A 24,776-nucleotide genomic window follows, 5' to 3' on the forward strand; every position below is an offset into this window, starting at 1 on the left:
AATTTCCTACATTATATTCAGTCATCAGTGTTTTATATTGTTCACGTTTTTCAAGTCTACTGCATATGCCCAGCTTCTGTTTCAAGGTAAGCATCACATGCTTATGTTTAGTTTGCTCTATACACATTTTGGAGTGTAGAAATAATGTCTATCATAGCAACACAACAGCAAGAGAGCCTGTTTGCTGTCTGGTAGTAAAAAGCACACTGATGATTTGTGGAGGGTGTGGAGGATGACTGAATTCAAGTAGGGGAAACAGGGGGAGAGGAGGGGTGGTTAAGAGGATTTACTAGGGATTTACATTAGCCGGAAATGCCTTCACCTTGCTTTATCCGACTTCACCCAGCCTAGCGTGACACGATAAAACGGCGGTTTGGCGGTCCATTCAAATTGGCGTACAGTTACAGCTTACCGACACATTCACCAGACCTTGAATTTTCCTGTTTTTCTATGTATTCCGTTTGTCTGGATACCGGATAGCAGGGATTGTACTGTGTGTATATATATATATATATATATATATATATATATATACAGTAACCCCTCCAATATCTGGATCAATAGAGCCATCAGTAGGTTCGGATATTGGTTTCGTTCGGATATTGGGCCCCAGCTTATGGACTTGTACTTACGGACCCTAACTCAGAGAAACACCTATACAACTCCCTCCGGACATGCACAGCACCTATTTAACACCCAAATCACACCAATAAGGCACATAAATGACTGAAATAAATGCAAAAGAAACATAAAATGTGGGTTTAGAAGTATGTTCATACATTAATAAACATTCTGGTACTTATGGACTCTAACCGAACCTAACCTAACCGAACCTAACCGAACTTTGAAAAACACATTCCTACTGCACATGCATGAGGTAAGTTTACTATGGAAAGAAGTACAGTATGACACTTTCTGGTAAGTATAGTATGGAAAAAAATACAATATGAAACATTCTGGTAAATATAGTATGGAAAATAGTACAACATGAAACATTCTGGCTACTTACAGCAAGTCCCTGGCCACCTCGATGAATAACCGCCTCCTCTCGGACTCTGACAGTAAGAACGATTTCCTACCCCCTGGGGGTAGGGGGGTTTCAAGAATACTCCCCCAGTATCCCTGCTTGTCGTACGAGGCGACTAAAAGGGTTGGTGGTGGGTTAGTGCCCCACCCCGTAAAAAGAACTAACTAAAAAAGCAAATAAAGCGCCTCGGACCCGGACGGACCATACGTTGACGACTAAGGAACGGACAAAGGACATTCTGAGAGTAGGAACATGGAATGTGAGAGGAGTGAATGATGAAGTGAAAGAGAGAGAGATTGTCCAGGTGCTTGAGGATGCAAAAGTGGATATATGTGGATTGACTGAAACTAAATGGAGAGGTGAAAGGATGAGAGAATGGGAATACGGTGTAGGTATATGTGCGGGAGTCAGTGAGAATGAGAGGGCAAGAGAGGGAGTATGTCTGATGATAAGCAAGAAGTGGAAGGAGAATATAAGAGAGTATGGAACAGTGGGTGCAAGGATTGTATGGGTGAGGATGAAAGTAGGTATACAAGCATGGGCGATTGTATGTGTGTATGCTCCAACAGAGGATCGGGTGGCAAGAGTGAAAGATGAGTTTTGGGAGAGAGTAGAAGCATGTATGGACAAGTTTGAGAGGAGCGAGAGAGTGCTGTTGATTGGAGACATGAATGGCAAAGTCGGGAATGTACGAGTGGATGGAGTGGTTGGTCAGTGGGGTGTGCCAGCGGAAGTAGATGGAAGCAGATGGTGGACATCTGTGCTGGTAAGGGGTTGGCAATAGCCAACACCTACTTTCGTCATAAGATGATCCACCGGTATACATGGAGAGTAATGAGGAGGATGGATGGTGAACTTGTTGAACGAAAGGCAATGATAGACTACGTGTGTGTGGATGAGCGAATGAGAAGACAAGTGTTGGATGCAAGGGTGTGGAGAGGGTGGGGGAATGGAGTCTCGGACCATCACTTAGTGATGGCCAAGGTAGAGCTGCAAAGAAAGTGGTTGAGGAGGCGAAGGGGAAGACAGGAGGAAGCAGCTCCTGTGAGAAGAGTGGAGAAATTGCAGGATAGTGAGAAGAGGACAGAGTATAAGAGCATAGTGGAAGAAAGATTGGGAAGGTATGAGCTAGAGCAGATGGAAGGGGTGGAAGACGTATGTAAGATATTCACGGATGAGATAAGCGCAGCGTGTGAGGTGGTTTGTGGAGTGAGGAGGAGATGCAAGGGTGTGCAAGGGACAGCATGGTGGAATGATGAGGTGAAACGAGCTGTGGAACAAAAGAAGAAGGCATATGGTGAATGGTTGGCGAGTAGAGGTAGAGGAGAAGATGAGAGAGAGAAGAGAGAGGTATATGTGAGCAGGAGAAGGGAGGTTAAGAGACTGGTGAAGGAGAGTAAGAAGAAAGTGGATGAAGAGTTTGGGAGGAATCTGAGTGTGAAATGGAGGGAGAGTAAGAAATTGTTTTGGAAGGAGGTAAAGAAAGTGAGGCAGTGTGAAAGGGGAAATAGTACGGGAGTGAAAGATAGGAATAATAGATTGTTGGTGGAGAAGAGAGAGAAATTGAGGAGATGGAAGGAGCACTTTGAGGATTTGTTGAATGTAGAGAGTGAGAGCAGTGTGAGTATAAGTGGTTGGGGAATGGCTGGGAGAAGAAGAGATGAGAGGAGGGAGGAAGAGATCAGTAGGTCGGAAGTAGTGGAAGCGATGAAGAAGATTAAGCTGGGAAAGGCCCCAGGAATTGATGGAGTGTGTGGTGAAATGCTTAGGTATGGGGGTGAGATTGTTGTGGACTGGATATGGAAGTTGTGTAGATTGGCTTGGGAAGAGGGAAGGGTTCCAGAGGACTGGAAATCAGGTATAATTGTTCCTTTATACAAAGGAAAAGGGGAGAGAGAAGTATGTGGTAACCATAGAGGTATTTGCCTTCTTAGTGTGACTGGTAAAATATATGGTAGAATACTCATTGATAGGGTTAGGCATATGACAGAGGAGCTAGTTGGAGAAGAACAAGGGGGATTTAGGAAGGGAAAAGGGTGTGTAGATGAGATATTTGTTCTAAGATGTTTAGTGGAAAAGTATCTAGAGAAGGGAAGGAAAGTGTACGCTGCCTTCATGGACTTGGAGAAAGCTTATGACAGAATAGATAGGAAAGGTATGTGGAAGGTATTAAGAATATATGGAGTGGAGGGGAAATTGTTGAGTGCTGTGAAGAGTATGTACGAGGGAGCTAGGGCTACGGTGGAGTGGATGGTGAGCTGAGTGAGTTCTTTGATCTCAATGTGGGACTGAAACAGGGGTGTGTAATGTCTCCATGGCTGTTTAATATATATATATGGATGGGGTCGTAAAGGAGGTACAAGGTAGGGCAGTGGATGTGGGGGTGGCCCTAATGAATGAGGGTGAGATTTGGAAGCTTCCGGTGTTGCTGTTTGCTGATGATACAGTATTGTTGAGTGAAGATGAATGGGAGTTGCAAGGTTTGGTGAATGAATTTGGGACAGTGTGTAGGAGGAGGAAGCTGAAAGTTAATGTAAACAAAAGTAAAGTCATGGTGTTTGAGAGGAATGAAGTCACAGAGTGTGCAGTGAGGTTGGATGGTGAGGATATGGAGAATGTGAGTGCATTCAAGTACTTGGGTAGTGTGATGAGTAAGGATGGAACTTTGGGGGATGAAGTACGTGAAAGGGTACAGCAGGGAAGGAAGGTTGTTGGCACACTGAAAGCAGTGATGAGAAATAGGGAGGTGAGTATGGAAGTTAAGAAGTCACTGCATGATGGTATTGTGATCCCTACCCTGACGTATGGAAGCGAGGCGTGGACCTTGCAAGAGGGGAACAAGTCAAGAGTGAGAGCAGTGGAAATGAGTTACTTGAGAGGAGCATGTGGAGTGACATGGAGGGACAGGTTGACGAATGAAGAAGTGAAGGAACGTTGTGGGGTAGATGTGGATGTGGTTGAAAAGATTAGGAGAAATACACTGAGGTGGTTTGGACATGTGGAGAGGATGGAGAATGAAAGACTGACTAAGAGGGTGTATGTAGGTGAGGTGGAGGGAGGGAGAGGGAGGGGTAGACCGAGGATGAGGTGGAGGGATGGAGTTGAGAGGTATATGAGGGAGGGGGGGGTGAGTTGGGGGGAGGGGAGTCAAATGGTGGGTGACAGAGTGACTTGGAGGCGTTTTGTCTGCGGCCACCCTTTGCGGGATTAGGGCGTCGGGCTATAGATAGATAGATAGATAGACTTGCACTACACTCTTCCTGAAGTCTTGCATTGAACTTAGTCACTAACACACAGAAGTCCGTTCTTTTCACAGTGTTCACTTTATTCCAAATAATGTTCCAGTTTAATTTAAGTGTTGCACATTAACTTTCCCCCAGTTTTTTTAATTTTCCAAAGCCAAAACAAAGAAGGTTAGTTATGTTAAATTTCTTTTCTACTTAGTCTTTTCTCCCAACTTGAAAACCTTAACACAACACACCGTTTTTTTCACTGCACAACACTCAAAATTCCCGTGTGGTCTAGTGGAGAAGTTCTTGCTGTTTATTCACTGTCAGAGCCCGAGAGTATCACTGGCAGGCGTCCAAGGGGTGCATCGGTGGGTCGTGGTGATGGCGTACCGACTACAGAAGACTCTGAAGACAGCCGCAAACTCACGTCGAGCGGTGACTCCACTGTAGCTGATGTGCTGGGCTGTGGCTCGGAGCATGAGGGCCTGTCTTGGGGAGGCAACGGAGTGGAACCAGGGCTTGGCACAGCGGGGGTCACAAGCCTGAAAAAACTGTCAATCGTTGACTGACGCAAGGACCGACGATTCTGGCGATTGATGATGCACTGCCGGAAAGCACGCACTTCCTCCACGAGTCCCAAGGGCCCCATTTCCCTGTCGCAGTCCGGGTGTTCCAGGTAGTCTAGGACGAACTCTAGATGTTCCCGGAGTGCGCTCAGCTTGGGGATGGCTGGAGTAGTGTCCTGCTGAGCGGAGTCTGCATCATCATCGCCTTCGTCGTCGGAATCTTCAAGTTCGGGACTGACACCAGCAACCGAAGACGCGATCTCGATATCAGACAACGTCTGATACCCAGGATCACCCTCGTCGTCGTCCAACCACTCACGAACATCGTCGCCGTGCGTACGTAGCCATGCATGGAAGTCATCCACGTCAAACCCTAGGAAATCGTACTCCACATCTGTTCCGAGAAGCAGACGAGACCAACCATTTTCAAGAGTTTTCACAGGGACTTCCTTCCATGCACTAGCCCAGTTGTACAGCGCAGACTTGATGCTGTAGCGGCGAAGGTTTTCCAAAGTCCGCTTGCCTCGAGTGTCACGTCCTTCCCTGCGCTCGTCCTCGTCCTCAAGAACAACCATCACCTCGTCCAGGAACTTCCGACGGTACAGGTACTTTGTTGCCACGATCACTCCTTGGTCCATTGGTTGAATGAGAGCTGTCGTATTAGGTGGCAGAAACATGCACCTAATACGGCCATTTTCAGCAACCAAGTCCTTGTCGCACAGGTGGGCAGGTGCATTGTCGAGGAGAAGGAGAGCCTTTACCTGGTCGCGAGGAATTCCCAGTGTCTTCGTCTGGTAATGTATGACCTCCTTGACAAAGTGATGGTGAAACCAGTCTTTGAAAATCACAGCTGTGAACCATGCTTTCAAAGAATGGTACCATACGACAGGTAGGACATCCATCACCCCACGAAGGCACCGAGGCTGCTTTGCACGGCCAACAATAACGGGCTTAAGCCGGTGCATGCCGTTAGCATTGGCACAACACAAAGCAGATATCCGTTCCTTAGAAAGCTTGCAGCCAGGTACACGCTTCTCCGTCTCATCGGCCAGAGTGTTCGTTGGCACCGAGCGATAGAATAGGCCAGTTTCGTCAGCGTTATAGACTTGACCGAGAGTGAGGCCCTCCCTGTCGATCAAGCCTTTCACCTTGTGCCGAAACTCGTCCACTCCATCCTCGTTAGCGTCCAATGCTTCGCCATGTGCTTTACGGTTAGTAAGGCCATGTCGTAACTTGAACGCGAAGAGCCAACCCTCGGATGCCTTGAAGTCAAGGGCGTCGTGAAGCCTTGCAAACTTCTCAGCAGCAGCCTTCAGCTCCGTTCCACGTACCATCACACCAGCTGCACGTTGCTGTCGATACCAAATCAACGTGGAGCGGTCGATCTCTGCATACTTGGGGGTAAACATAACCTTCCCCTCCACGTTGCGTTTGCTTCTCGACGAGAAGTCAGCCGTGTACTGCATGAGCTTGTCTCAGGAACGCTTGATATCGAACAAAGTCGACCGGGCCAGGTTGAACTCGCGGAGAATGCGTGAGGAAGACCAACCCGCATCAACCTTCTCCAATATCTCCCGTTTCTTCTCCAGAGTCAACACCACTCTCTTCCTTTTCTCAGGAGGCGGGGCCATCATCACACACACTAAGAGTAGGGCAGAGAGCAGCAGGAGGCCTTGCAGCAAGTACGGCACCACCACAAAAGCGAGCACGTGGGCAGCCATGGCGAACAGCGTAGGTCTTGTCGCGGTGAGAAACAGGCGGGAAGTGGGGAGGATGCAGCGGCGCTCTATCGGACGTCGGAAGAATGACGAACCAAAACAATGCTGTCACGCGGCGCGCGCGGCAAGTTCAAATTACGGACGGCAAAAAATTGATTTTTTTTTCCAATTTTTTTGGATTTTCGGACCATTTTGGGAATGTTTGATCCCAGGACGATAAGGTCCGGGTAGTGGGGATGTTCGGTTATTGGGTGTCCGGATATTAGAGTGATTACTGTATATATATATATATATATATATATATATATATATATATATATATATATATATATATACATATATATATATATACATATACAGTACATATATATATATATATATATATATATATATATATATATATATATATACAGTATATATATATATATATATATATATATATATATATATATACACAGTATATATATATATACATATACAGTATATATATATATATATATATATATATATATATATATATATATACAGGTAACTCGCACGGAACACGATCTCACGGAACGCGCTCGCAATTATACACGGTAAGGGCTGGGATACATATAAGACAACGTAAGATTAAAAAACCATTATGAAAACTACAAATTAACACAGGAGAGGCCTTTGAAAGATCAAATCCTTGAACGTCACTGCAGCGCGCGGTTTGTTTTGATTATGTGACGATCTATGCAGGAAATTATTCAGTGAGTGAGACATTCCCGAGTACAGTAGCACAGTACAGTATTTGTAAGTTAAATATTTACAGTACTGTACTGTTCTGGTAAGTTTATGTGCAACTTAAAGTACTATTAAATAACGTTAAAGCAAGAAATAAAGTCTTATAACCAGTTTACCTGATAGGCGTCAGAATATTGCCTTTTTTATTTGTTCGTTTTTTCCACAATACTGTACAGTATTTGTAAGTTAAATATTTTCTGTTCTCGTATGTACTGTACTTGTAAGCACTTAAATAAAGTTAAATCATTAAATAAAGCCTTGTAACCAGTTAACCCGAATTATATGATTACCCATGATCGGCGTCGGAATATTGCCTTTTTTGTTTGTTCGTTAAACTCTTACTGTACTGCTTTTCTACAGTACTGTATTCGTAAGTTAAATATTTACTGTTCTGGTATGTACTTGTAAGCAATTAAAGCATTAAATAAAGCCTTGTAACCAGTTAACCTGATTTATATGATTACCCATGATCGGCGTCGGAATATTGCTTTTTTTTTGTTCGTTAAAGACTTATAATAAGAGAAAAATACATTTTTGTCTTGGTATCTTTACCTATTTGCTCAGGTTTGCTGTAATGGTTTGGATCATTTGATGCAATGCAACTTGTAGAAAACTGTGAATAAACTTTCGGGAAGTGAATGAAAATCTGGGACATGAGACTGACCTTTGACTTCACCCTCTCATGTATCATCTGTCAGTTCACCACCTGCTATCGTGATGAGTGGGTGTACGATTTTTTCGCTCGTGGCCATGCCTAACCACACATAGGTACACCCATTATCTCGACCCAGTCAGAAAATACAATCTTTTTCCTCCCTTGCAAAACACAAACAACCACCCTGTTTACGAGACAGGAATATACATTGCGAAAATAACAAGGTAAAATGATAAAGATTAACGTAAAATGATAGAAAAAGATGAACATGTTATGACGGAAGAAGTACGTTTTCCCCGTCTGTAAACGTATTTATTTCTGCTTTGTATCTGTATTCGTAATAATTAGACTTATTGTTAGTTCTGAAACTGCATTACGATTCTATTTTTAGCCATTCTCGTGGTGTGGGAGCTGGAAGTTGTGACACAACTTCCTTATTGCTAATCGGACTGATCCTCCACTTTATTCTCACGTTGCAGAGTCTAGCCTTGGAGGACGTGCAGTTTTCTCATTTAGGACTGAAAATTCAACTCTTTCGCTCCCTTTTCCAAGCATGGGCACAACAATAACGTAAAAAATAACTCGAAACTACCATAAACATATATCAAAAAGGTGAAAATGTATTCATAACATTTTTTTTTTTTCAGCCATTCTTAACAGATTATGTACTGAAATCATTCGATATCACAGTACTGCATTTCTAAGTTAAATATGTACTGTTCTGGTATGTACTTGTAAGTTAAAGCACTGGTACCAGTTAACCTGATTTATATGATTACCTATGATCGGCGTCGGAATGTTTCCTTGTGTTTACGTACAGTATTTGTGTGTTGAAGTTTTGCTCTGGAGTACTGTATTTGTGAGTTATAACATTAAATAAACCTTCTAACCACTTAAAGTGCTTTCTAGTGATTACCAGTGACAGATAACAGCAAAACAACACATTTGGGGGGTCTAGGGAGCAAAATACGGAGTAGTTTAAATATACGCGATTTCGCACCTAACACGGCACGGTAGGAACGAAACCCACGTGTTCCGTGCGAGTTACCTGTATATATATATATATATATATATATATATATATATATTTACAGTATACACTTTATATACAGGCCTTGATCACTACTGTAAAGCACTATTGCATGCAAAATTAATCACTATCAGAGTCGCTGCAGAAAATTTGTGCAGGCAACACTAAGGACACACTGTATAGGAGGCTTACTGTTGATTCACTGCTGGTGGAGGGTTGCAGCTCCCTGACTACTGGCCTGGGCTTAAAAAAGTCAAAGATATGTTATTGTATTTGGGAGGCATACTGTCTCTTGATGACATTACACCCAACGCAAATTGACTTACGACCTACACACAGAATTGCTATGGGACAGTTGTCTGTCTTTGCTTTGTGTTTCCACCCCTACCAAGTGAATTTTGGGGGCAAGAAATAACTGGCAACTTCTCTGGTGTTGGAGGGAGATGGTGAAACACTCAGCACGTCAGTGCTTGCCCAGAAGCGAGAGTGGTGGTATATGTTCGCTCTGGGCTTGCACCTCCCTCTTTTTTCGTATGCATTACTGTTTGACTTGTTATTTTCCTTGAGTCGAGTTGTCATGCCTGGAAAGTACTGCTCAAGGGATGAAAGGGTCCGTATCATTGCATGGAGGCAGGATGATGTCCTTAGAACATGATTTGTGAACATACTGGATGCGCAAATTCGACCTTCATGAAGGTTCTTGTTGCAGCACGTGGCCTGCCACCTGATGTCGTACCAGAGCACAAGCATGGCAGTGGAAAGAAGAGGATGACTTCCAGAGGTACAGATACGCTTCTAAAGAGGGAAGTAATCAAGAATCCTTAGCTGACAACAGCAGAATTGAAGAGAATGCATCCCCAGCTGTTACAAGACGTCACAATTCGAACTATCCAACACCGCTTGCAGTTTGAGTTAGGTTTGCCATGCCTCACTGCAGCCAAGAAACCACTTCTCACTGATCGCATGAAGAAGCAGCGCATTCAGTATGCCAAAAAGTATGCACACGGGACACTGGATGAGTGGAGAAAAGGTATGTTTCCGATGAAAGTACATTTCAAGTGTTCCAGGTGCGTTCTGCCAAGGTTTGTCGCCCTGTCTCCCGTAGTCAATATGACCCTGCTTACATGGTGCCGACTGTTAAGCACCCACAATCAGTAATGGTATGGGGGTGTTTCTCAGGTGAAATGGGAAGCGGAGGCCTCTACTTTCTTCCTAAGAACTTGATGATGAATGATGTCTGGTACATTCAAGTTCTGAAAGATCATTTGTTAAACTTTTTTGCTATTCATGGGGGCGACTTTTTCATGCACGATTCAGCTCCATGTCACAAGTCGAGAAAGGTGACAAAATGGCTTCAGGATAATTGGACTGAGGTCCTTGATTGGCCTGGCAAGTGTCTGGATCTAAATCCAATAGAAAACTGTTGGGCAAAGATGAAGAAAATCATGGCAGAGAAGAAGACACCCAATCTGGACAACCTCAAGACTGAACTGACAAATGTTTGATGAAAAGAATATCCTTAGATTACTTTAGAGACCTAAGTGATTCCATGCCAAAACGAATCCAACTGGTCCTGAAAAACAAGGGAAACATGATTTCATATTAATGAATGGCATTTTATGAACAAATATTGTAATATGCTAAGATTTCTGTTTTTTAATACCTTGTGGGGGGAGGTCCTAAGTCAATCTGCGGTAGCTGTAACTCTGATATCTCTGAGGGTGGGGTAATAATTTTTGAAACCTACTCCATCGACCCCTCCATGGCTTTATCCAAGTGGAAACGGAGCTGTGACAGCCTGATTCTGGGGGGAGTACTGAAGCCGGTGGTAGCAGATGCCAGACTGAGGAAGGAGACGGATGATGCAATCGTGATGCAACTGTGATTGCAAAAGTGATGCAATCGCGTGGGAAGCCGGGATATACTAGGATTCAGCCACCATTAGACGGAATATATGAAGGTTTTCAGACCGGATGTTGCTGTGGGCCCTCACAGGCTAAAACATGATGAATCTAGTGCACTATGCCAAGACTGGGTTTCCATTAGACAACATTTTATGACTTAGGGGAGTTTTTTTCTGGGATTTTTATGACAATTTTTTCAAAAAAATTTAAATTACTTTCATCAAAGAATATTATGCCATGCTGACTTATGCATACAGTAATTCCAACTAAGTGGGTTCAGACTTACAGAGGTTTTACTGTGTGTATATATATATATATATATATATATATACAGTTATCTCGTGTAAAGTGCGTGCATATGGGCGACACAGCCTGTCGCACTTTATAAATTCGCACTTTGTGAAGCATAGGATCCCATGTTAAAATGGCTTTATGGGAGACACATCTTGAACTTTCGTATACTGATTCACCAATACCTATTCGTAATTAAAATGAAAAAGAAAAACTTGCAATAGAAACATGCAAGAGTAATACTGTATATTTATTATGAAAATTCAAGACCTTACCAGCACTGTCCAGAGGGTAGATAATGCGAACTGTTGTTGTGGTACCTGAGGCTGTACCACGGAGGCTGAATCAAAACACTCACAGCTGTTCTGCACTGGCTTCATCCTGTGCCTCACTATCACTCTCATCACTACTGGAGGAGTTTTGGTTCTCTTTTGTACTGTCTTTGTATTTTTCCTTGGAATGAATGGTTTGCGGGCTCATAGCCTTTCTTGCATTAAAAAAAATAATACAGTACCCTCGCGTCCAACACGCGTTTGTCCAGCACGATTCGCGTCCAGCACGGAGCAAAAAATTAATACGATTTAAGTACTGTAAAATGGGTGCGTAAGCATAACACGGACGGAGCTCCGAGAAGTGGACGAAATCCGCAGAGTTTGCCTCTAGCACGATCACCTCTGGTCCAACACGGTCATACTGGACGTTCCCGTGACGCTGACAGCCAATCAAAACTTCCGATTAAGTAGCCTCCCCCACCCGCTATCGTGATGTGATCGTGATGTCGCCCAATGAAAAACGCTTCTGCTCTCACATGATGTTTTGTTTAAATTTCTCCAGCCACAGCGCCACTCAGTTGCATAATTCGCATTGGATGGTGCTTTTTTCTCGCTGCATTTTCTGCCCTTGCTACTGCATTTTACTCAGCTCATGATGCCTAGGAAGCCTTCTGACAACCCCAATAAGCGGCGGCACCTCCCTCAGGCCACCAAGCTAGAATTCATCGAGAGGCAGAAGAAAGGGGAGAGGAATTTTGAAGGATTTATGAGGGAGGTTGAGGAGAAGCAGCAGCCATTACCCGCTAGTGACGCCAGCAGCCATCCTCTGGGGACCCAGTAGGACTACCTACAGCCTCAGATACCATCTTCCATTCTCAGCAAGCCCACTAACACTATCCTAAAAGGTTAGTTATCATTCATAGTATAGTACCATTTATAATAATTACAGTAGTACTAATATATGTATAGGTATATGGTAGGTATATACAGTGACTTTTCCTAGAGTTGCTGACATAATTCATTTTTCCCCATAAGCTCAGTTGTTTGTCCAACACGTTTTTGGTCCAACACGGGACCCATGCATGATATTACCGTGTTAGATCCGAGGGTCTCCCTACATGTCAAGTGGGTTGGTGGAGGGTTAGTGCCCCTCCCGTAAAACAAATAACTCAAGAGTCAAATGGCCACCCCATACAGGATTATGGCGTCTGGCAATAGAAAGATAGATAGATAGATAGGATGCGAGGGTACTGTAATATTGAAAAGACGGAGTCTATGGAATTTTTCCTAACTGGTACAATGCACCCCAACCACACCCCAAGTGAAAAAAAATATATATATATATATATATATATATACAGTGGGCTCGCACAGTGTGCGAGAGATTGGGTGGTGCACGAGCTCGCGCACTGAGAATTTGCGTACTAGGAATACATAATCTCATGGGAATAATTACATATGGGCGGTACCCCCTCATACCTGGACATTTTTTGGCCCTTAGAGACATAATAAAGGTCATATGTTTCAGACATTGTACTAAAGCTATAGCTACAATAACAGAAATATGGGTAGTCACCTTAACAACAGTAGACAAAAGGCCTGATGACCTTAAATAACAGGGGTTCCGAGGCGCAGCAACACTTACAGTGCCACACTCCCCACCGCACCAACACTTCCCTCCGCAGACTCCTCTTGATCACCTTCCCCAGGAGCATCAAAGTCACTCACTTCGGCCATAAACCCTTCAAAGTCCAATGCTGACACTTCTGACATTGCATCCTCTTCATCCTCAACAGGAACAGGAGCAGACGATGTCGATGGTTCCGCTATTTCACCAACTTGAGCCCGCTGTGTGTAGCTTGTTATGAGCGTCTGTCTTCTGTTTATTTCTTCCCTGTGCCTGTCTGTGTAGAAACGGAAGAGTTTGTCGATACCAACCAGAAGTTCCTCCATTCTTAGGTTGCTCACTTCCTGTTCCTTCACCTCTTCCTTGAACTTATCCATGGCAGCAAGGATCTCGCTAATGTTTGACATACACAGCTCAGACCTGCCTTCCATCACACTAGGCTGCTCAACTTGACTCTGTCTGGCGCATCAACATGATGAAACGTGACGAGCTCTGTGAGGGGTGGTCGCGTACTAGTAGAAAATGGCATTTTTGAGCCACTCCTTGCCTCTGCCTCGTGTTCTGTGCGGTAAACTCGCGCATTAAAGGGTTTTTGGTTATGATTTTTGGTCACTTGTGCACAAGGCAAATTGCGCACTGCGGTGACGCGTACTGTGTGAGCCCACTGTATATATATGTATATATACAGTATATATATATATATATATATATATATATAAATACATACATACATAAATATATATATATATAAATACATACATACATAAATATATATATATATAAATACATACATACATAAATATATATATATATATATATATATATATATATATATATATATATGTGTGTGTGTGTGTGTGTGTGTGTATATATACTGTATTTCGTGGCATGTAAGATGCAGCATTGTGAAAGACGCACCCTAATTCTGGCAGGGCAGTTCTGTGAAAAAAAGTTTGCCCCAACCAAGACTGCAGTAAGGTTTCTTGATAAGAGCCATTACCACACAGATACACACTCACCTTTCAGAATCTATTCATTACTGATCATCAGCCTTTGGTTTCTTTTTTTTATATACAAAGAATGGTACAGGAAAAGAAAACAATGCCCCTTCTTGACAAAACATGACCGATATGAGCCACTATCACTTAGATACACACTCACCTTTCAGAATCTATTCAGTACTGCTCATCATCCTTTAGTTTCTTCTTTTATGTACAAAGAATGATATAGGAAAAGAGAAAACAAAACCCCGTCTTAACCAAACGTGACTTCAAACCACGAGGCCATCTCAACTTTGTTGATAAATATGTATCAGTAAACTGATGTAAACACTGTTTTTAATATTTTATGAATTTAAAACCACAAATGAAGTCAATAAACTCTATTCTTTCATTCACTGACGAAAACATAAAATACAATGAATGTTCACATCAGTTCATTTATCCTAAAAGAACCCCGTCATATTCCACACCTGTTAAGGAATTTCCTCACATTGCCTTGACTCAAGCACAATATCAGACTACTACCATCATTAATCATGCACTCTAACTAACCTGTAATTACCTCCACAAATAATATAAAAAGGTAGCACTTGTAAATACACAAATTACAATGTTTTACAACCAAAGTTCAATATAGCACGGCTGCTTGGGAACAGGATAGCCAGCTGTTTTTACTCTCCTCTCTCAGCATCACTCCTTCACTGTCAGCTATATTTGCCTTGCGGCATCAACAATTAAAAATGCATGCTTCACTGATCATAATTTACTATAAACATTCATTTCAAAACATACTGAGTATGGTGAAAACATCCATTGTTACACCTTAGTAACACTGCTGCCTCCCAGTCACTAGACAGCAGTCTCTACCCCTTCCTCTCAGTATCACTTCCTCACTGTCAGCGATGTTTCCCTTGCAGCATCAACAGTTAAAAATACGTTCTTCACTGATCACAATTTACTAAAGACAGACATTCATCTCAAAACATGTCGAGAATGGTGAAACTATCCCTTAGCAACACTGCTGCATCCCAAGCGCTAGACAACTGTCTCTACCCTCTTCTCCCAGTATCACTCCCTTACTGTCAGCTGTTTTCCTTGCAGCATCAACAATTGAAAAATGCATATTTCTCTTACCAGAATTTGCTAAAAACAGACATCCATCTCAAAACATTCGAGTACTGTGAAAACATCCATTTTTGGTCTTAACACTGCTGCCTCCTAGTCGCTATGGTACACACACACACGCACACATGTACACACCACATGCAACATTTGCTCGCCTCTGAAACATTTACGTCAGTCAGTTTTGGAGTACCCAGTGGCTTTATTGTATGCCAAAAACATCAAAATGTATTTGGTTGTTCAATATAAATATCATCACTTAAGGACATGAAACATCTCAAACAATTTATTCATCCAAACATCGTCAGTGCAAGACTAAAGATGTACAGCACCTTTGATCCTAAATTTTCCATGGTTGCATCTGTCATGATCGCCTAAAACCTATATTCACTTCATATTACTGACATGGTGAAAATTTCACTCGTCTTCAAATCCTGAGAATTCATCACTACTTCCCCCAAGTCCTGAAGCATCACTGGAAGTCATCACCATGGTCATCATCACTGTTTCACTGTCACTCTCATACAGTAAATGGTTCTCAGTACCATCCATTGAATTGCTTATACCACACTTCATACGACTTTAACTTGGCAATCGTTTTAACTGAGCACAGGCGATATTCAGACTTGGGGCATTTGATACAGCCCACATTAACCTCCTCAGTACATGTTTCCTGAACTGAATAAAATCATATGGTGAGCATGAATAAACTACCTTATAAAATACATTGCTGGGCTGAAGGGATTATAATAAGTGGATTATCAGTTCCCTAGCCTGACTCTTCCCACTCCTACTTCCTTAACTACACCCACACCAAACTCTCACCTACACCTTAGGATTCAGGTCGTTTCGGCCGTAACATCCAAAATGGCAAACGACTTTACAACCTAACCTAACCTAACCAATTTGGACTTTACGGCCTAAATGATCCCCATTGCCGATCGTGAGAGCTTTGGTTAGGCAGCAGAGATGCAGAGAGTGAACGTTGTCAATCATTCTGATCACTTCGTCTGCTAAGAATACAGCAGAAATGGCGGACGCTGATATGAATGCACGTCAGGCACTGCTATTTCAGATATTGCATCAGTTATGCTACTCAGTGAATTTTATCCTATTTTCATAACAAAATACTGTAATTGGGTGTGCCCTGAGTTGCATAGACATTGCTAAAGTACTTCACTTGGCTGAAAAAGTGAAGCTGTAACTTCAGGCAGTAACGTTTAACGTTACAACTGCTTTTCCTGTTTTTTGCTATTGGTATAATAAAACTGTTCACTTCTATGATACTCTTGTCAGGCATGAATCAAAATGTCACTATGAGAAGCCAACCATATGAGGGTGACTGAATTTCCATATGTGACAAAAATCAATTCTGATGACTTGTCAGGTTCGCTTGCCAGCATCTCTCCAGTATGACTGCTTTGCTAGTTAGTAAGTGGATGGCAAGCAAAGTGGTTATGATTGCCTATCAGAAGGTTAGCAGACAGTTCACCAGTGAGCATGTTAGCTTGCTAGAGTAGGGTGTACGCTAGATGCTAAACTGCTAAGTTGCTAAACCGCTAAACCCCTTGACGGTATTGGCCAGTTGAGGTGAAAACAAACCGTGAATTCTTTGTAATTCACCGGGTAGGTCAGGATCACTTGATGGTCGTGATCGTCAGCTTTTACCCTCCCGGAAGGGAGCTTAGAGCTCATATAGTCCGATCTAAGGGCAAGGCTGTGACCTTCACACACACACACACCCGTCCCCTTGCTCAAGGGGGACAGTAACCACCCACTTCGTCAGTGAAACTTTTCGCAACCTGAGCGAGGCGCGAACTCCCGTCCACCAGTTGGCAAGCAAGAACGTTACCACTGCACCAGCGAGCGGTGCGTGTTTTAATATCTGCTGCATATATACACTCACAAAATGTCACAAAAGTAACTGACCTAATTAGGGTTACTGAATTTCCATACGTGACAAAAGTCTGTTTTGATGACTTGGCAGTTTCACTAGCCAGCATCTCTCCAGTATGATTGCTTTGCTAGTTAGTGAATGGATGGCAAGCAAAGTGGTCATGATTGCCTTTCAGAAGGTTAGCAGACAGTTCACCAGTGATCATGTACGTTAGCTTGCTGGAATAGTGTGGATGCTAAACTGTTAAATTGCTAAACCGCTAAATATCTTCACGATGTTAGCCAGTTGAGCTGTAAACAAACCCGCGAAAGTTTTGTGTGTTTCTGATCTCGCGTGTTTCTTAAATCTGCTGCATATATACACTAGTGTATATTATTTTTTAAAATAAAATCAAGTCTGCATACTGTAGAAAACACCTGTGGTTGCTAAGCAGTGAGATGATCATCTTTATAAGAGTTTCTTCTCAATGGAGCCAAACTAACCTGCCTTAGTCTAGCGTGCAGGATGCATGGGGATATTTTAAGGTAACTTTGAGACAAAAAAGTGTGTCTTACATGCCGCGAAATACGGTATTTGTTTTACAGGGAGGGGCACTAACCCTCCACCAACCCACTTGTTGACATGTAGGGAACACGTATGGTTTGGTTATATGGTTCTGGAAAGTTAAAGCACTTAAATAAAGTTAAAGCATTAAATAAATCCTTGTAACTAGTTAACCTAATTTATATGATTACCCATGATCGGCGGGTTCTGAGACAATCTGACGTCAATTCACCGTCTGACAATTCCCCGTCAAAACATGGACGATTCCCCGTCAGGACAATTCGCACCCTGGACGATTCCCCGTCAGGATAATTCACACCTTGGACGATTCCCCGTCATTCTATAAATACACTCTTATCATTAATTAATCAATACTTTAATAACTATATTTCAGGGGGATCCATCAAAGTCTAAGTTCAATAGCATAGGCTTTGGATATTATTTATTAGTTGCACCTTTAGTCAACGATTAACTTGTTTCTTCCTCGCTGCAGTCGCCTTTGAATTATATTCTAGCATCACCCATAGCTGTCATCATTAATGACTGCGAATTGTCTTGTTAATGTTGTGATGGCGAACTGACCTGACAGCAAATTGTTTCGAGTTATATGAGTTATGAAGGAGATGGTGGTTTATTCTTTCTATAATAAATGTAAAATATGGTATCAAATAGTTGGTATTAATGGAAAAAATATATAAATATATTGAAACGTGAATCAGGTGATGTATGATGTTTCACTTCATTGTTTAACATAAGGCTACATATGAGACACTGGCATTTATATAAATGCCTAATAACCTCAAGTGAACGATCAACATACTCTAAAATTAAATGAATACTCTTCATATTATGTATACATTCTCAGCCAATCAATCAATCTCAACCTACTGCATCCAAAAATTACAATAAAAATTATTGAAGACAGCTATGGGAGACGCCATATTATAATTCAAAGTCGACAACAGCAAGGCAGAAGCAAGTTAATTATTGAATACAGGTGCAAATTATAAATAATATCCAAAGTCTACGCTGTTGACAGTTCCCCATGAAATTAGTTATTATAGCATTAATCAATTAATATTAAATATATTTAGAATGACGGGGAATCATCTTGGGTGCGAATTGTCCTGACGAGGAATCGTCCATGTTTTGATGGCGATCGCAGCTTCGCTGTACATGAGGATATTTTCACAGCTCTACACCTTTTCGTACTGTTTAGACATGCCTCCCAAGCGCCCTACATCATCTCCAGCATCGGGGGAGCCCGCTGCAAAGAAAAAGCAGCACCGTACTCAAACTTTGGAGAGGAAATTGGGAATTATAAGATGTTGCAAAGATGGGCAGGGAGTCTCGGAGATTGAGCGTGCTTTAGGCACTGCAGCTTCCATCGTTGGAACTGTGACCAAGAAAAAGGAGATGTACAAGAAAATGGCCACCTCGTTCTCTACATCTACAGGTATTACGGTACTAACCTCTACAGGTACAGTATTACTTACTTCGAAATAGGAGGGGTAAAGTTTAGGTGGGGGGTCCGAGGGGGTCCTGGGACGCATCCCCCCCTTTCTATGTATATTTCAATGGGGAAAATTGTTCCAACATATGATATTTTGAATTACGAAAGTTTTTTCCGGTCCCTATCCCTTTCGTTTATCGAGGACACATTGTACATAAAGTCAAAGCCGTCAAAGCTGAAACTCTAACACTTAACGCTGTCACAAATTTACTACTCACCTCAGATTTATATATTTATTTAGTTATTTAGTTTTTTTTTTAATTTTTCAGCCCTATGGCTCCCAGCAAATGCATGTAAGTAATTAACTGGCTCTGGCACATTGTTTAGATTTCTGTCCACAGAAAATGTCAGCTGTAGCATGGTCAACCTTATTTTTATTTTCATTTTTTATAGGAAGCATAGGACCATTTGGCTGATTCACAGACTAAATGACTGACTGATTATTTGCAGCACAGTTACAAAATTAGCAAGCCTTGTTGCAGGTCTTATACTGAGTAGAGAAATTACTTGTTCATTATTCAGTTTTATATCTTGATATCTCTTTGCCTTTTATTATTTAAAACCAAGACCAGCCTTCAAACTCAGAATATTGCTGGAAGACAGTATACTGGTGAAGAACAATGAACAACTGAAAATGAGTCTAATACTTAAGGAACATTTATCATTATGTACATTTCTGTATCTAATTCTTAATGCATTTCACTAAACCTATCCTTGTTTGTTTCTATGACTATGCCTTACCTCCAACTCAGCATCATCCTGGAAGACTGAGAGCTGTTGTGCCCTCTTTTCTAGTTCACTCTGATACTTGATGGGGTTAGCCAAAGCCTCAGCAAAGTCACTTAGCCCGTGCGGCACGTAGTCTCCAACCTGCATCATGGTATCACAATGATCATGTTCAACATTTTATACTTCTAACCCTCTCAGTCTGAGAGGTCTTTCCTATGCTGAATAAAAATGTCTGATGGTGGCAAAAACTGAAAAAGACAACAAATACTGAAGAGGTATACAGAGACTGTGTCTTACCATTTTAGTACTGTACAAGAAGTCATATCTAGGTATGAATAAAATCATCTGGTGATAACAATAATAAATGAAAAAGGAAAGGTCCCTGTACTGAAAGGGTTAAACACAATTATTCAGTACTAAACATGTCAACCTTTACACAGCTTCACTGTAAAGTTTTCCTCTGTGTAAAAAAAAAAAAAAAAAAAAAAAAAAAAAAAGGCACTATGGATTTGACCATCAACCCTTTCACTGCCTGAAGCAATGATCAATGCCATAAACTTCACTGGGCTGAAACTGTGGGTGGGACTGATTTAGTTGGTGCCAACAAAAACTGCATGATGAATCCCATGGAAATTTCTCCAGTTAGAAAGTATACTTTCCAGTTGGAAAGTATTAAGAATATATGGAGCAGATGGGAAGTTGTTGCATGCTATGAAGAGTATGTATGAGGGTGCTAAGGCTGCAGTGCATGTGGATAGTGAACTGAGTGAGTTTTTCTATTTGAAGGTTGAGTTGAAACAGGAATGTGTCATGTCTCCATGGTTGTTCAATCTGCATATGGATGGGGTTATAAAAGAGATACAAGGTAGGGCAGTGGATGCTGGAGTGGCCTTAATGAGAGAGGGCAGTGTTTGGAAACTCCCTGTGTAGTGCCAAGAAGTGATAATCAGTTTTACGTAGTTTATTTTACGACCAAAAGTTCGGTTAAGTGAGAGAGTGTGGCCGAGGTATGGCTGTCTCCATGTGATCAGAATTTAGATTAAGTTACTTAGTGCTTAGGTCATTTTTTTTTTTCCTACTGTAATTTATTAGTATTATGTCTCTTTATAATATAAAAACTCGAGTGAGTAGGAATATGTGCCAGTGGTCATGCAATCCAGCATAATGTACGCATGCGCAAAGGGATGTAAGGCACGATGATTTTTCATTGTTTTTTCAATGCAAGTGTATAGAGAGAAATTATTGTAGAGTAATTATTGTAACTAGAGACTGTCATTTTTTCGGGTAATCGATTGTAAGAGGAAAGACATCATACTGGGTCTATCATGAGTCTATAGTAATGAAAATTTTAAATTGTGGAAGCCATCATCTTCCCCCCCCCCCACCCTTTCCACCACACAAGACTGGCATGTTACTCGCTCACCAGCCATACTATGAGATGGATGGTCAGTACTATTGTCATCCTCCCCCCCCGCCCCGGGAAATTTGATAATATTGTTGTCTGATGTGTTGAAGCGCGAATAAGTGATACCCCACAAGTGATAATGGTAACGAAAATAAAGAAATAGACTCGGGTTAGTATCAAGTGTTGTCTTTCCTCAGGAAGTGTTTGATCACACGAGGTGACGCCATTGGAAAAGCAAGTCCAGAGTTCCTGCTCACCTCCCTTGTATTCTGTGAGCTGGATAGTGAGGTATTTCCCATATATTTGTGTACTGTACTGTACTTTATATTATTATTTACCGTGTAACTGGAATATGAGAATGCTAGCTACAGAGTTCTGTTTGAGCCTCAGATAAATGTGTAATTTTTGCGGGCCAAATATCAGGTGTCTTGGGACTGGAAATTGTTTATTAATGTGTTGAGATGAGTGCAATTCAGTACTTATTAGGGCTGTGTCAGTTGTGAGTTAATGTTCACGTAGTTACTTCACACGGCACAATGATACCGACTCAATGATGTTTTTCATGGTTAGAGTTATTCATGCTAATTTGTTATTGTAATTTTCTTCTATGTTATCCCTACAATATGCATTATTTTGAGCAGACCTTTGTGTCTGTAGTGCCATGTGTTATTCTATTTCTAATTGAAATGCTGAGAGTTGTAACTCATGTTTCTTTATTATGAGACTTTCTTGATCATGTGAAGGGATTACTTGCATTAGGGAGAATAGTTATTCAGTGTACATATAAATTTCTAGCGGGTCGAAGTGTGGAGGTCAGTCCCAGTGAGTGAGTCAAGGTCCCAGTGCGGAAGTCAAAGTCCCAGTGTAGAGAGGTCAAGGTCCTAGTGTGGAAGTCAAGGTCAATAATATCAGAGGATCGGACCAATGAACTATGAGCTCAGAGGGACGAATATAGAGCTACACTGGACTGAACCTAGGACAAAATGGAGCTAAGTTTTATGGAATATGATATTAGGACTACAGTATATGTTTGTTTGAATAATGTGCCAACTGCTTCAGGATTATTCTGTAAGGCTAGTAGATGGGATGATTTTGGTCTTGTTAATACACATTTTCTCCCACTCGAACTTTACTGTTTGTATAACCCTTGAGAACTGGTGGTACAGAGTTTACCTAGTAGCTTGTTAATGTTTAACCCAGGAGCATTTTAGGAAACTACGAAGGTTGGACTTGGGCTGACCGAGTTGGAGACTGACCCCATCATTTTGACATGCTTCCACTCTTAACTTGGCCACTTGAAAAGTAACAAACGCAACCGAAGAGGCCGCTATTGGGAGAAAGTCTCCATCAATCTGAGTTCCCGACCATTCCAGCACGCAGTGGTCATCACCAGTAACTTGATTTTTGCCTCTTTTGACCACACAAAAGTCTGGATCGCAGAGTGTACTGTACACCTGTACTGTTGTGTGCAGATGATACTGTGTTGAGTGAAGATGAAGCGAAGCGGCATGGCTTGGTGGATGAGTTTGGGAGAGTGTGTAAGAAACGGAATCTAAAGGTGAATGTAGGGAAGAGTACAGTTATGGTCTTCAAGAGTGGTGAAGTCAGTGAATGTACAGTGAGGCTGGATGATGAGGAAATGGAAAACGTGAGTACGTTTAAGAACTTGGGTAGTGTGATGAGTAAGGACAGAAGTTTGGAGGGTGAAGTGCTTGAAAGGGTACAACAGGAAAGAAAGGTTGCTGGTTCCTTGAAGGCAGTGATAAGAAACAGGGATGTGAACATGGAAGTGAAAAACCTATTACATGACAGTATTGTGAAACCAACTCTAATGTATGGAAGTGAAGCTTGGACATTGTTGGAGGGACACATGTCAAGAGTGAGAGCTGTGGAAATGAGTTATTTGAGAGGAGCCTGTGGGGTCAAATGGAGAGACAGACTGAAAAATGAGGATGAGAAGGAGCAGTGTGGTGTGGATGTGATAGGAAGCGTTAGGAGCAACACATTGAGGTGGTTTGGCCATGAGGAGAGGATGGAGAGTGAGAGACTGATGAGGAGAGTGTATGTGAGTGAGGTGGAGGGGGAGAGAGGGAGAGAAGGCCAAAGATGAGATGGAGGGATGGAGTGGAGAGGCATATGAGAGAGGGGGGTGTGAATTAGAGACTTCACCAGATCCTGTTTCAGAAATCTGCCACTAGGTTCGCTTCCTTCGCACAGCTCTGATGCGGGGTAAGCACTGGAAAAGTAGCCAGTGCTTAATTTCTTTTTAATCTTGATACAAAGTAAAACACCTCAAAACATATTTTACCCATCAAATTACCCAGATGGCATGATATGCTGCAAAGAAATTACAATACGGGAGCCCTTTGATTATATATAATGTATTATAAGTGTCATTTTGTAAACTCCGCTTTCATTAGTTTACTCATCTCTGTAAGCATAACATAGAGACAAAACCTAGGCAATTTTACTAGAACCATCCATAAAGCAAGATAACAGTGATTAAAATATTTGTCATTCGTTAGTATCCACAAAAGAAAATAGATGTGTAGCCGCATATTTAGCAACACCTTTCGATATGCCGCCCTGCCTGACGTATGACTTTTCCTAACAATACGGACCTGTTGGACGTCTTGGTCATCTTAGTAACCAAAGTCTAACACAAATAATTCTTTTAAATGTTTCCCTGGCTCCATGGCACAGTTTAGTAATTTTAAACTTCAACTCCTCATACTCTGTTATGATTACAGTGTCATACCGCACTGCCGTTTGTTTGGATTAATATGGCTGACTCACCAACTAAGCAATCGTTCAGTACATTATTTTCAGAGGAACTGCTTACTACTTTAAAGCATGCTAAAACAAACTCATCAGAAGTCCTGAAGGTAATCTCCTTTTACTAACTGCACACGATTTATTCAAATACAATATATGTAAATAGACAGCACACTATTTTAGTCCCCAAGCTAAGATTCTCTGAAAGCCTGGTTATTCTTTCTTTACAGGTATATATATATATATATATGCACTTGATTGATTAGGAAAAAATATTCCTATAAATAGCAGTATTATTATAAACTTAGTATTAGGTACAATTTCACGGTCTTTAAAACCAAGCAAAAATATTTAATCGAGGCTGGGCGACGCTAGACCACCTGGTGGCAGACCGCTGACACAGGTTTGGTGAAGCCTCTAATTGGGAGCAGGGCAGTGAAATAACAGGGGACAGGGTGATGTGGAGGTGATTTGTTTGTGGCCACCCCATATAAGGGATTAAGGCATCTGCCAATAGACAGATAGATAGATAGGTATCTCATATGGGTCCCATAGCATGCACCCAGGCACTTACCACCTCAACGCACCACTAACTGTGACAATTGCAGGACAATATCTGTTCTATGTATTATGCAATGATAAGTTCTCATTTTCAAGTACAGCATATTTCTCTAAGGACATATCTCAGATTTACCTTACA

The 24,776-nt window shown here is 41.8% G+C and overlaps 1 protein-coding gene across 1 annotated transcript in view; it reads right to left on the reverse strand.

The window, feature by feature from the left end:
* The window catches only part of Plc21C (Phospholipase C at 21C), a 739,135-nt gene that overhangs the window by 246,349 nt on the left and 468,010 nt on the right, over positions 1-24,776 (reverse strand). The window contains exon 19 of the mRNA XM_080273643.1: positions 19,909-20,037. Within this exon, the coding sequence (XP_080129769.1) occupies positions 19,909-20,037 (129 nt within the window). The remainder of the gene's footprint in view (positions 1-19,908; positions 20,038-24,776) is intronic.

This window comes from Coenobita brevimanus, chromosome 55 (genome assembly GCF_032717465.1).
Source record: "Coenobita brevimanus isolate Jiangsu-jjx chromosome 55, ASM3271746v2, whole genome shotgun sequence".
In the NCBI taxonomy this organism is placed as follows: Eukaryota; Metazoa; Arthropoda; class Malacostraca; order Decapoda; family Coenobitidae; genus Coenobita; species Coenobita brevimanus.